At 40.8% G+C, this 12,757-nt stretch overlaps 1 protein-coding gene across 1 annotated transcript in view; it reads right to left on the bottom strand.

The window, feature by feature from the left end:
* The window catches only part of CCDC170 (coiled-coil domain containing 170), an 85,663-nt gene that overhangs the window by 36,129 nt on the left and 36,777 nt on the right, over positions 1-12,757 (bottom strand). The window contains exons 6-8 of the mRNA XM_044292390.1: positions 10,700-10,844; positions 9,376-9,561; positions 5,640-5,957 (exon numbers count right to left, since the gene is read on the bottom strand). Of these exons, the coding sequence (XP_044148325.1) occupies positions 5,640-5,957; positions 9,376-9,561; positions 10,700-10,844 (649 nt within the window). The remainder of the gene's footprint in view (positions 1-5,639; positions 5,958-9,375; positions 9,562-10,699; positions 10,845-12,757) is intronic.

Raw genomic sequence — 12,757 nt, 5'->3', positions numbered from 1 at the left:
TTTATATTCCAGACTTCTTCTCACGCTTTAGGGCCCCTAAAAAGCCAGGGCAGTATAAATACCCCACGTGTGACCCCATTTCGGAAAGAAGACACCCCAAGGTATTCCGTGAGGGGCATATTGAGTCCATGAAAGATTGAAATTTTTGTCCTAAGTTAGCGGAAAGTGAGACTTTGTGAGAAAAAAACAAAAAAAAAAATCAATATCCGCTAACTTATGCAAAAAAAAAAAAATTCGAGGAACTCGCCATGCCCCTCATTGAATACCTTGGGGTGTCTTCTTTCCAAAGTGGGGTCACATGTGGGGTATTTATACTGCCCTGGCTTTTTAGGGGCCCGAAAGTGTGAGAAGAAGTCTGGGATCCAAATGTCTAAAAATGCCCTCCTAGAAGGAATTTGGGCCCCTTTGCGCATCTAGGCAGCAAAAAAGTGTGACACATCTGGTATCGCCGTACTCAGGAGAAGTTGGGGAATGTGTTTTGGGGTGTCATTTTACATATACCCATGCTGGGTGAGAAAAATATCTTGGTCAAATGCCAACTTTGTATAAAAAAATGGGAAAAGTTGTCTTTTGCCAAGATATTTCTCTCACCCAGCATGGGTATATGTAAAATGACACCCCAAAACACATTCCCCAACTTCTCCTGAGTACGGCGATACCAGATGTGTGAAACTTTTTTGATGCCAAGGTGGGCAAAGGGGCACATATTCCAAAGTGCACCTTTCGGATTTCACCGGTCATTTTTTTACAGATTTTGATTGCAAAGTACTTCTCACACATTTGGGCCCCTAAATTGCCAGGGCAGTATAACTACGCCACAAGTGACCCCATTTTGGAAAGAAGACACCCCAAGGTATTCCGTGAGGGGCATGGCGAGTTCCTAGAATTTTTTATTTTTTGTCGCAAGTTAGTGGAATATGAGACTTTGTAAGGAAAAAAGAGAAAAAAAAAAAAATCATCATTTTCCGCTAACTTGTGACAAAAAATAAAAAATTCTAGGAACTCGCCATGCCCCTCACGGAATACCTTGGGGTGTCTTCTTTCCAAAATGGGGTCACTTGTGGCGTAGTTATACTGCCCTGGCAATTTAGGGGCCCAAATGTGTGAGAAGTACCTTGCAATCAAAATGTGTAAAAAATGGCCTGCAAAATCTGAAAGGTGCACTTTGGAATATGTGCCCCTTTGCCCACCTTGGCTGCAAAAAAGTGTGACACATCTGGTATCGCCGTACTCAGGAGAAGTTGGGGAATGTGTTTTGGGGTGCCATTTTACATATAACCATGCTGGATGAGAGAAATATCTTGGCAAAAGACAACTTTTCCCATTTTTTTATACAAAGTTGGCATTTGACCAAGATATTTTTCTCACCCAGCATGGGTATATGTAAAATGACACCCCAAAACACATTCCCCAACTTCTCCTGAGTACGGCGATACCAGATGTGTCACACTTTTTTGCTGCCAAGGTGGGCAAAGGGGCACATATTCCAAAGTGCACCTTTTGGATTTCACCGGTCATTTTTTACACATTTTGATTGCAAAGTTCTTCTCACACATTTGGGCCCCTAAATTGCCAGGGCAGTATAACTACGCCACAAGTGACCCCATTTTGGAAAGAAGACACCCCAAGGTATTCCGTGAGTGGCATGGCAAGTTCCTAGAATTTTTTATTTTTTGTCGCAAGTTAGTGGAATATGAGACTTTGTAAGAAAAAATAAATAAATAAAAATCATCATCATTTTCCGCTAAGTTGTGACAAAAAATAAAAAGTTCTATGAACTCACTATGCCCATCAGCGAATACCTTAGGGTGTCTACTTTCCGAAATGGGGTCATTTGTGGGGGTTTTCTACTGTTTGGGCATTGTAGAACCTCAGGAATCATGACAGGTGCTCAGAAAGTCAGAGCTGTTTCAAAAAGCGGAAATTCACATTTTTGTACCATAGTTTGTAAATGCTATAACTTTTACCCAAACCATTTTTTTTCTGCCCAAACATTTTTTTTTTATCAAAGACATGTAGAACAATAAATTTGGCGAAAAATTTATATATAGATGTCGTTTTTTTTGCAAAATTTTACAGCTGAAAGTGAAAAATGTCATTTTTTTGCAAAAAAATCGTTACATTTTGATAACAAAATAAGTAAAAATGCCAGCAGCAATGAAATACCACCAAATGAAAGCTCTATTAGTGAGAAGAAAAGGAGGTAAAATTCATTTGTATGGTAAGTTGCATGACCGAGCGATAAACGGTGAAAGTAGTGTAGTGCCGAAGTGTAAAAAGTGCTCTGGTCATGAAGGGGGTTTCACCTAGCGGGGCTGAAGTGGTTAAACAGAGACACATGATGTGTTTTGTATAGATTATATATATATATATATATATATATACTGAGTATATATATATATATATATATATATATATATATATATATACTGTATGTATATATCTGAGCTGCTAAGAGGGACACAGATAAAGATGGAGGGAAAAAGATGTGTACTTTGTGTGTCCATGTACCGCTGTAAGCATGGATGCTGTCATAAGCATGGCATCAGCTATCCCATGAATCGATTAAACAATGTACATGACATAAAAGAAGAAAGAGACTTTTAGACTTTACAGAAATGCGCTGTAGCTTATTATGCTACATTATGCAATAAAAGCAGCTTCTCCAACTTTATATACTACATTGCCACCTACTGGATTCTAGACAAATGTATTTCAAACCTAGTTTTACCAACAGTGTAAAGTAAGTTCTGATTACATTTTTTTACTCTATACCCCTAAACTAAAACATAAACTATGACATTAAAAAGAGTTGCATCGGACCCCAACAGTACCCAACAGACTCGACAGACCGCAATTTATGTTGTTTCGATGTCAAGAATAGAGATGCATGCTGGGCAATTTTTGCCATCAAGGGTAATGGAAGTCTCGAATGAGGCTCAAAACACAACCCATAGAGAGGTTATTGTAAGACAAGTCTACAGGCATCTAATTTTGTATTTGTCCCATCCACTCAAGTGATAGAATACAAAAGCACTATGGGATGTGTGCACATTTAAAGGGATTATCCTGGAAAAGATAATGATGACTTATTATCAGCGGGGGTCCAATCAGGGGCGTAGCTATAGGGGGTGCAGAGGTAGCAGTCGTTACCGGGCCCAGGAGCCTGAGGGGGCCCAAAGACCCTTGTGCCACATAAGAAGAAACTGGTATATTAGAAGGTGGGAGGGCTCAGTTATAGATTTTGCACTGGGGCCCCAGAATCTTCAATCAAGTTATATCTCTGGCTGGAGGGAAGGGGTTAGGTCAAGAATTTGGAATGGGGGGGGGGGGGGGAGGTTTCAATTTTTGCCTCAGGCTGCAGGAGGGCTATGTGCTTCCCGGCCCCTGGCCACAAAGCACTGAGGAAAGGGGGGCTCAAGCTGAACCCTTGCACCAGGGCCCATGAGCCTTTAGCTACACCCCTGGGTCCAATCCCGGCATCCCCATCAGCTGTTTCAGGGAGCCGCCATGCCCACTGGCGCTCTGGTAAAAGCATTTTGGGGGAAGCAACTATAAATGGAGAAGGTTAAATGACCCTAATAGCCACACCTGGGGAAAGAAGGTGTGGCAAGCACCAGAAGCAACATAGACGTCATATGATCCAAACAAATCACGTGTTGCCAGTCTCGACCTGTCGCTGGACCGTCCGTGACAGTGGCTGAGCTGCAACTAGGCCATGTGGCCAATGCACAGTGATGTCACTGGCTGTGGCGCTCAAGGTCTCTTCTAACAGCTGATCGACGGGAACCCCGGGTGTCGCAGATCTGCTACTAATGACCTATCCTATCCTGAGGATGTCATAAAAATCTTTTCCTGGATAGCCTCTTTAAATCTCATTTTCTAAGATGCTATCTGCACTCTTCATTATGATCTAATTTTCATCATCCCCACATTTTCTTGGCAACACTAATGGTCTTATTTATTTTTTCTGTTGACAAGTACTACACTATCAGATGTGTCCTACCTCTTCCCATTCCATTTTTCGATGAAGCTCAAGCTTTTTTATGTTATAACTAGCTGAAGCAACCAGCTTTGCTTGGGTATACTGTATTTAATCTATTTAATTTATTGTTTGTGTGCGTCGTTAAAAGATATCAACACTATCCACTATAACAGTGACAGTGACCTCTACAGCACCCGCCCCCAAAACATTGACCTCCACAGCCCCCACCCCTTAACACTGACCCCCCCACAGAGCCCCGTCCCTTAAAATTGGACTTCCACAGCAGCCCACCCCCTTAACTTTGACCTTTACAGCAGTCTTCTCCTTTAACAGTGACTTTCACAGCATACCAACTCCTTGAGAGTTATCTCCACAGGGGCCTGCCCCCTTAACAGTGGCCTTTAGTGGATGGGGGGCTTGTCCTTTTGAACAGCTCGCTCTAAGACAGCAGCACTGTACTGTCTGATCTGCAGGGAGAAAGTCACCCTCTCTCCCACCTCTGCAGCTGACAGAAGTTGATTTTTACCTTAATTGTTTAAATCCCTGTCGGCTGAGGAGTGGAGGGGATGTGGCCTAACCAGATTGGGGTGTGGCTTAGCGCGACCTAGAAGTTAAAGTTGATTTTTAACTTCATTTTTTCAATCTCAGTTGGCTGAGGAGTGGTAGGGGGCGTAGCCTAACCGGATCGGGGGCGGGTCCTTTTGAACAGCTCACTCTAAGACAGCAGCACTGTACTGTCTGAGTGAGAGCTGCAGGGAGAAAGTCACCCTCTCTCCCACCCCTGCAGCTTACAGAAGTAGATTTTTACCTTAATTTTTTCAATCCCTGTTGGCTCAGGAGTTGGAGGGGGTGTGGCCTAACCAGATCTGGGTGTGGCTTAATGGGACCTAGAAGTTGATTTTTATCTTAATTTTTTTCAATCCCCATTGGCTCAGGAGTATGACGATGCGTGGCCTAACCAGATAAGGGTGTGGCTTAACAGGACCTGGGGGCATGGTTTTAAGTCTTTTGAGGGTGGACACATTGTGGCAGGGGCGTGTCTGGACTCCTTCCTGCAAGAGTGACGCCCCTCTGGGCACCTTACTGGCTCATTTGCATACCAAATAAACAGGATTTTCAGAGGATAAAAACATCTATTGCTGCAACAAAGGCACATTTTGAAATAAGGTACTAAGTGCTATTAGGCCATGGCTTTACTTCAATAGCAATTATCCTTATGACAGATTTCCTTTAAATCTCTCCTACAGCAGTGAAGAAAAATGGCTGGGTTGTTATGGAAACCTGGAGTAAAACTGGGTATATGGAAACTGGAGGACCTTCTATTGGCTGATAAGGGTCATGTGACCAAGCTCCTATTGGCTAATGCATTTTTTGGGAATATCTCATAAACGGTCCTAGAGAGCTGAGACCTGGTCTAAAACCTTCCCGGACACCTGATGTACCTGTGTGCCAAATTTCGTGATTGTAAATGCGATGGTGTGGATTCCTTTAGCGGACATACACACACTCAGCTTTATATATTAGATTGTCCCAGAAATTGTACTGTTTCAGAGGTATTAACAGTAATATGAAAATATACACTGTATAAAAATAGATGTATAGAAAACAAAAAACAAGGAAATGCAAAATAACTGTCACCAAAACAAAAACTTACAATTTGTTTGTTTTCTGTCTTGTTGCACAAGTCGCGTATCTTCTCCAAGATGGCCTCTTCTTTGGGTTTCACCATTACAGTGTCTCGACTCAGAGAGGCTGCAAGTTCTTCTTTGAAAGATTCATGAATGCTTTTCACCGCTTTGGCCTCCCCCAAACTGCTCTTCAATGTCACATCTAGTTCGGTAGTGTTCTTCTTCACCTGGTTTAGCTCTTGTTTGCTGACCTCCCAGGCTCGATGTGATGCATTTAACCTATCTGTGAGGATTTTAATCTCTTTTTCAAGAACCTGCTTGGCATCAGAAACACTTTCTAAATTCTGAAATACAGAACATATGGACACAAATGATATGATTTCTGACCGACAGTTAGGTATTCTTAAGACAGGAGGTATTTAGATTTTCTCTTCCATCACATATCTACACAAACGGGAAATGGATCCTCATTCTGGGTGAAAAATACAAATTGTTATTTATGTCGCTTGTGGCTACTAGGTAGTGGCATGTTGGTTCCCATGCAGCAAAGTCCAGATCCATGTACAGGGGTTGAAGAGTGAAAACCAGGGAATGTCAGTATAATGCCCTTAGGAGTAGCCCAAAGTCAAATCTGTTCGTTTCACACGGTGGTTCCACCACACTCACTGTCTAACAAAAATGTGTAGCTGGGTGCTACCCAGGCTCGAACTGGCCCAAAGGGGTACAGGTGAATCTCCCGGTGGGCCCCTAGTCTCCAACCCCCTGCACAAGTGGCACATAACACAGTAGACTTACTGCACTACATACATATATCCAATGCACAGCAGCCTATGTTCATAGAAAAACTTGATAGATTATTAAAGAAACTCCCCAGTTTATTATTATAGACACGATCAGAGCTGAGATGACTTCTAGGTATGAGGAAAGCTACCAGTATCCTCTTTTCCCCAGGACCTACCTTCTCAAAGTTGCTGCAGGGACCCCCATATTTAATCATCTGGTAGCATCTTGCTGCTGTGAAAGCAGGTAATATTTAAATGTACCGTATGGTGGGACCCCAAAATAAATTTTACTGCTGCCCCGCTGACACTGTGCCACCAATCTGATATTCATCAGGATATCTTAAGGATAGGTAATATTTAAATCCTGGGAAAACTCCTTCAACAGAACTATGATAAGGATAACATGAAAACATTGACAACATCAATTTCCCTACACTTGCATTCTGTTCCATCAACAGAATGCAAGCTGCAATATGATACAGGGAACCATATAACAGCCTTTGTCCGCTGTAAATCTGGAATCAATTCATGGAATTTGGTTGCTCCCTTGACTGCATTCTCTGTCAACTGGATTGGTCTGGTTTATAGATTAAAGGGGCTGTCTCGCTTCAGCAAATGGCATTTATAATGTAGAGAAAGTTAATACAAGATACTTACTAATGTATTGTAATTGCCCATATTGCCTCCTTTGCTGGCTGGATTCATTTTTCTATTCCATTATACTCTGCTTGTTTCCATGGTTACAATCACCCTGCACTCTAGCAACAGTGGCTGTGTTCGCACAATATGGGAAAAGGCGCCAGCCTCTCTGGTGCTGGGACTGCGGGTGTGCACATAGTCCAGCACTTTTTTCTATAGCGCTGCATTGCAGGGCGGTCATGACCATTGAAACGAGCAATGTATAATGTGATGAAATAATTAACCCCTTAGTGACCACCCATACGCCTTTTTACGGCGGTCACTAAGGGGCCTTAGGCTGGGCCGACACGTTTTTACGGCGGCCCACTCTAAGTGCTGCACGGCTCCCCCGTGCAGCGGGGAGCGCGGACCTGGCTCTCACATGAGAGCCGGGGCCCTGCTCTAACAGCCCTGACCGGCAGAAGTGCCGATCTAGGCTGTTTAACTCTTTACATGCCAGGCGCAATGGCGCCAGCTGCATGTAAAGTGGTGACAGAGGGAGCGGACTCCCTCTGTCTCCCATCAGCACCCCGAAAATGCGATCGTGGGGTGCTGATGTGTTGTGAAGCTTACCTCGCTTCAGATCATGGCCCTGAGCCTATCTGCAGTTCTCTCCAGCATGCTGTGCCTCTCTGGTGCAGCCTGCTGGTCAATTTTTGAATAGCATTGCTATTGAAATGTAATGCATTATAGAGATAATGCATTACATTTTAAAAGCAATCAAAATACTGTATATTGTAGTCCCCTTGTGGGACTTAAATAGTAAAAAGAAAAAGGAAAAAAATACATTTATTAAATAAAACAAATTCCATAAAAAAAAAATGCTTTTTTTCATTGAAAATACGCTTTTCAATGAAAAAAAATTCTAAAAGAAAATATCCCCCACATGTTTGGTATTGCTGCATCCGTAACGACCTGGACTACATAAATATTACATAAATTATCCCCTGTGGTGAACGCCATAAAAAATAAATAAAAAAAATTACAGAATTTCTAATTTATTCTTAGTTTCCACCGAAAAAAGTAATAACAAGCGATCAAAAAGTGGCATTTACTCCAAAATGATACCAATGAAAAATACAAGTTGTCCTTCAAAAATAAAGCCCTTGCACAACTCCATAGAAAAAAAAAAAAGTTATGGGTCTTGTGAAGTGGCAATGCAAAATAATTTTTGGGTTAATAAAAGGGGTTTTATTGGAAAAAAAAATTGTAAAACTTAAAAAAAATGATAAGTATTTAGTATCACTGTAATCGTACTGACCCAGAGAATAAAGATATTATGTTATTTGTACCATCAAATGAACGCTGTAAAATTTATAATGTAAAAACGCAGTGACAGTATTGCTATTTTTCCCCATCTCCCTCCCAGAAAGAGTTAATAAAAGTTAATCAGAAAGTTATGTGTACCCCAAAATGGTGCCATTAAAAACTACACCTTGTCCCGTAAAAAACAAGCCCTCATAAAGCTATATAAACAAAAAAATAAAAAAGTTATAGCTCTTGGAACATGACCATGAAAAAAGGAAGAAAAACGCTTGGTCATAAAGGCCCAAACAGGCTTGGTCAATAAGGGGTTAATCTAGCAAGCATAGGAAGCAATATAGACAATCACAATACATTAGTAAGTGCCTTGTATTAACTTTGTCTATATGATAAATGCCTTTTGCTGAAGTGAGACAACCCCTTTAATAACACAGCGCAACAATGATTTTGCTACTGAGAGAAAAACATGTGAGTTATATTAAAATGAGCGCACCGATTCCAAATATGAACACGGAATTTGCCTGACACGTCTAGATTTTAACCCCTTAAGGACCCTGGGATTATAATCCTTATAATCCTTCCCATATTGATGGGCAGCAACAGTTGCTTCTCTAAGATCATTGCTGATGTCTTTCTTTGGCATTGTATTAACACGCAGCTGAATGGTGTCAAAACTTCTGATTTTTAGAGGTGGTCACACTTGCTGATTGATGATCAATTAATTAGGGGCCTTTGATAAGCAGCACCTGGCTGCTACTTACCCTCTTAATTCCTATGGATGCAGTAAGGTTGTACTTCATTTTTCACACACAGCTTCTGCATTTTGGCATAGTTTGCCATGTGTTGTTGTTCATCTGAGGCTGCATTTAACTAATTTTAAGACCTTTTAAGGACCAGATTCTTTTTATTATGTCCTGATACGTAAACCTATAGAATTCAAAAAAGGTGTACCTTGTTTTTCTTATAACTTTAAATTCAGTGTTGTCTCTTACTCTTTTTCCCTTAATCGATAACTGTTGTAGAAATGTTATATACAAACCTTATGGAGGGTCTCTATTTGCTGGATAAATGAAGTATTCTTTTTTTTCTCTCTATTTACTTCAGAGACAAGCTTCATAATGGTTTCTCGGCTGGCTTTAGATTCTGTCTCGTGGACATTAATAGTTTCCTCTAGTGTTGATATATGACCTTTTAATGTAAAATTCTCTTTGTAGAGTTCACTAGCCTAAAACGAGATAAGTAGCAAGCTTGTAGTTGTGCTCATATGCAGGTATTACACATCTCTACATAAAAATTCATTGGAGGAATGGAAAAGGTGACCAATGTAAGTGCTGTGAATCAAAATCCCATTCATAAGCGGAGAAATAAATCTTTGAAGATTTTAGTGGAAGAAGCTGTAATCATTGCAGAGTTCATTCTAATATTTTCTGGACCATTTCAATTGAATAGGTAAATCTGCATCTGAATCTACATGTAAATCTACATGAAAAATAGATAGCAGAGGTGTACAACAACCTGAATTACAGTTCTGAGTGCTATACAGTACAAAAGGCTCCTTGCAGTAGCCAAATCGACCTGGATGATGTTTAGACCACAGGCAAGGTAGACAACAGAGCCCAGCTTTTGCCTTCAGCTTTTGCAAGGGGTGACCTCTTCTCCTTGATCTGATGGCCTTTGAAGTTAGCAAATAGGTTGAGTGCCTTTTCACCATTCGCTAGTTCATCGGGTGGTCGGCGCATCATTTACATGGCCAGACTGACAGGAACAACGGTCGTTCCCGATAATCTGGGTGATTATTGGGTCATGTAAATGCAGCCTAAAAAACACTAACTCATTTCAGATAAGCCCTATAAATAATAAAATAATCACATAGTACAAAATAATTAACTAAATAAGTAATAAACAATACAAACAAATGAAGCACCCTTACTTGAAAAAAGAAAAAAGAAATGCATTCAAGAATTAAGACTGAAAAGATGAAAAAATATGTAATAATGTCACCTAAATATAGCAAATCAAAAATGAAGATACGAGAATCCCACAAGCTCGCACTGTAAACCTCCCCATGCATACTGTCACAACTTATAGCTTCCTCTGCTACTAGTTTTTTCTTCTCTTTTTTTCTTTTTCTGATTTCCCATACTTGGGGCCATATTATTGTATATTATTATACATTTTTATTGTTTTTATACCTTTTTGCACAGGCCATTGAGGGCATTTTGCAAATCATGAATTTTTTCAGAATGCCCCATATTTGGACAAAACATCATCCAGAAAATAAGTCTAAGCTTGGAAAGTCTGACTGAAAAAAATAATATGCTTTCCACAATCAGACATCAATATACAGTTTTCATAATCAGTACCTTGGAAAGTATCATTACTTCAGGATCTTCTTTTCCCATAACATCTATACCGAAACTTGACGAAAGTTTAGCCACAAATTGACCATGACTCCTGCTATTTCTAGAAGCCTGGGATTTGCTATCTTCCAACTGACCCATGTGGATTCTAGATAAGGAGAGCCGTGAATTATTTTTCCGATAACAATACAGAACAAAGCATTGACATCTGTAAAGTATAAATCACCTATAACCTCAATAGGTAGTGAATGCAAGAGTAACCTACCAATTTTACCACACAGTGTCACAAAACTCCTTCATGTGGGTTATATAAATTATTGCTTATTTGCTTGTATGCTTGAGTTCAAAAAATTTGCACATGTTGAACTTTTTTTTTATCAATCAAATGAACAATGGCAAATGTTTGATGCACCATGTGCAGTAGGCAAAATGGCCACAAATCCTTCCTCCTAGGATACCCCCTTGAGCTCTAATTTCAGCAATTAGGATCAATACATGTACCAGGTATTGTTCAGTGTGACCCCCTCCTCCTAGGCCCCATTACAATTTACCTCTGCTGAAAATTACCACGTTATGACAGCTTTCACACATAGATTTTGGTGGAGTTTTTTGTATGTGAATTTTTACCTGCAGTAAAAACACCTACTTCAAATGTTAGCTAAAGGTTTATGGAAAATATGACACGCAGGACTATGTTACTGCAGTAGGGATGGAACCACTGTGTTAACCAACAGATTTGGCTTTGGGCTGCCACCAGGCTGCTAATTCTTGGAGTAGTATCTTTGTGGTTGAGAGCTGACCCAGGGGTGTCAGAGACACTAGGGCAGGGCACCAAGAGAAAATCATAGTGAGGGATAGCCTTAAGGCAGGGCTGGCAAAGTATGTTCTATACAGTATCAGGTCCGAGGCCAGAGAAGGCAGCTTAGGAACAATACAGGTAACGGATACAGGTCAGGCAGCAAAGGGTCATATTGTAGCTTTGGGTGGTTTTTCAGGCATTTTGACATCGTCTCTATAGGGAAAACACGATGAAGAAAAGGCTAGTGGGCAAACACACTATTTGCAAAAAAAACAGCACAAATTTCCTGGGAGGCCGATTAAAAATGTCCTAGCATATTCCAATCTCCTACTTTCATTTTTCAGAATACTGTGAATTTATGTTTTTAAAACTATTGCATGTACCTTAACACGCTAGCTTTTACATGTGCATTCATGATAATGCTATCCAGGCAATTCATAGCAGCAGCATGAATAGCAGACCCCAGGCACTTCCCTTAACTTGTTCTTCTGATCTCCCTCCTTGTGCAGTCTTTATGAGTTGTCCCTTGCTGTCACCTGCCTCCTTTGTCCTCTTTTTCAAATTAAGTTCAGTTCTAAAGAGTGTAGGACAGCCGGGATGCCTCCAGGGCTACTGCGCATACACAGGAGCTGTCCTATTCACTTTCATGCAGACTACAGGGGGATGACTGGGAGCTGAATAAGACAGATCTGCAGCTCCTGCAGATGCCTGGGAGCACCATATTCACTTCAGTGAAGAAGCAGATATGGGCCAGCTGGGAGCTACTGCACAGGGTCTACAAATGCATGCCTTTGAGAACATGGCCAGGAATAGTGGGATAATTGCAGCCGTACCACTACTAGACCACCGCAGTGGCCATAACCTATGGGAGCAGATAAATACAAAGAAAAGGACCTGGATGGTCAACTGGGGATATCAAAGAAAAAGTGCAAAATTGAAATGCAAGGTATTGAAATAAATAATTGACATTAGGATTTGTTTTAACATTCATCCTAACCTTCCAGAATCAGCACTTGTGGAAGGTGAGGTTGAGCGAGGCCATTCACCTCCTTGACCCAAAAGCAGTGGCTAGGACTTTAGAACGCTTTCTAGCTCATGAACATATATGAGTTTACTACTGGAAACTTACAACTTAAGGCTATATACACCTTCGGTATAGGTAAATGTTTTGGTCATTTGGGGCTGATAATGGTCTTTATTAAAAATGTTGAGCTGTTCAGTCACAAAGGGTTAACTGTTTTTATAGCTGTGTGCATTCTATT

Source organism: Bufo gargarizans, chromosome 4 (genome assembly GCF_014858855.1).
Source record: "Bufo gargarizans isolate SCDJY-AF-19 chromosome 4, ASM1485885v1, whole genome shotgun sequence".
Taxonomy (NCBI): Eukaryota; Metazoa; Chordata; class Amphibia; order Anura; family Bufonidae; genus Bufo; species Bufo gargarizans.
The sequence above is the reverse complement of the archived record's forward strand: the minus strand, read 5'-3'. Positions and strand labels throughout refer to the sequence as shown.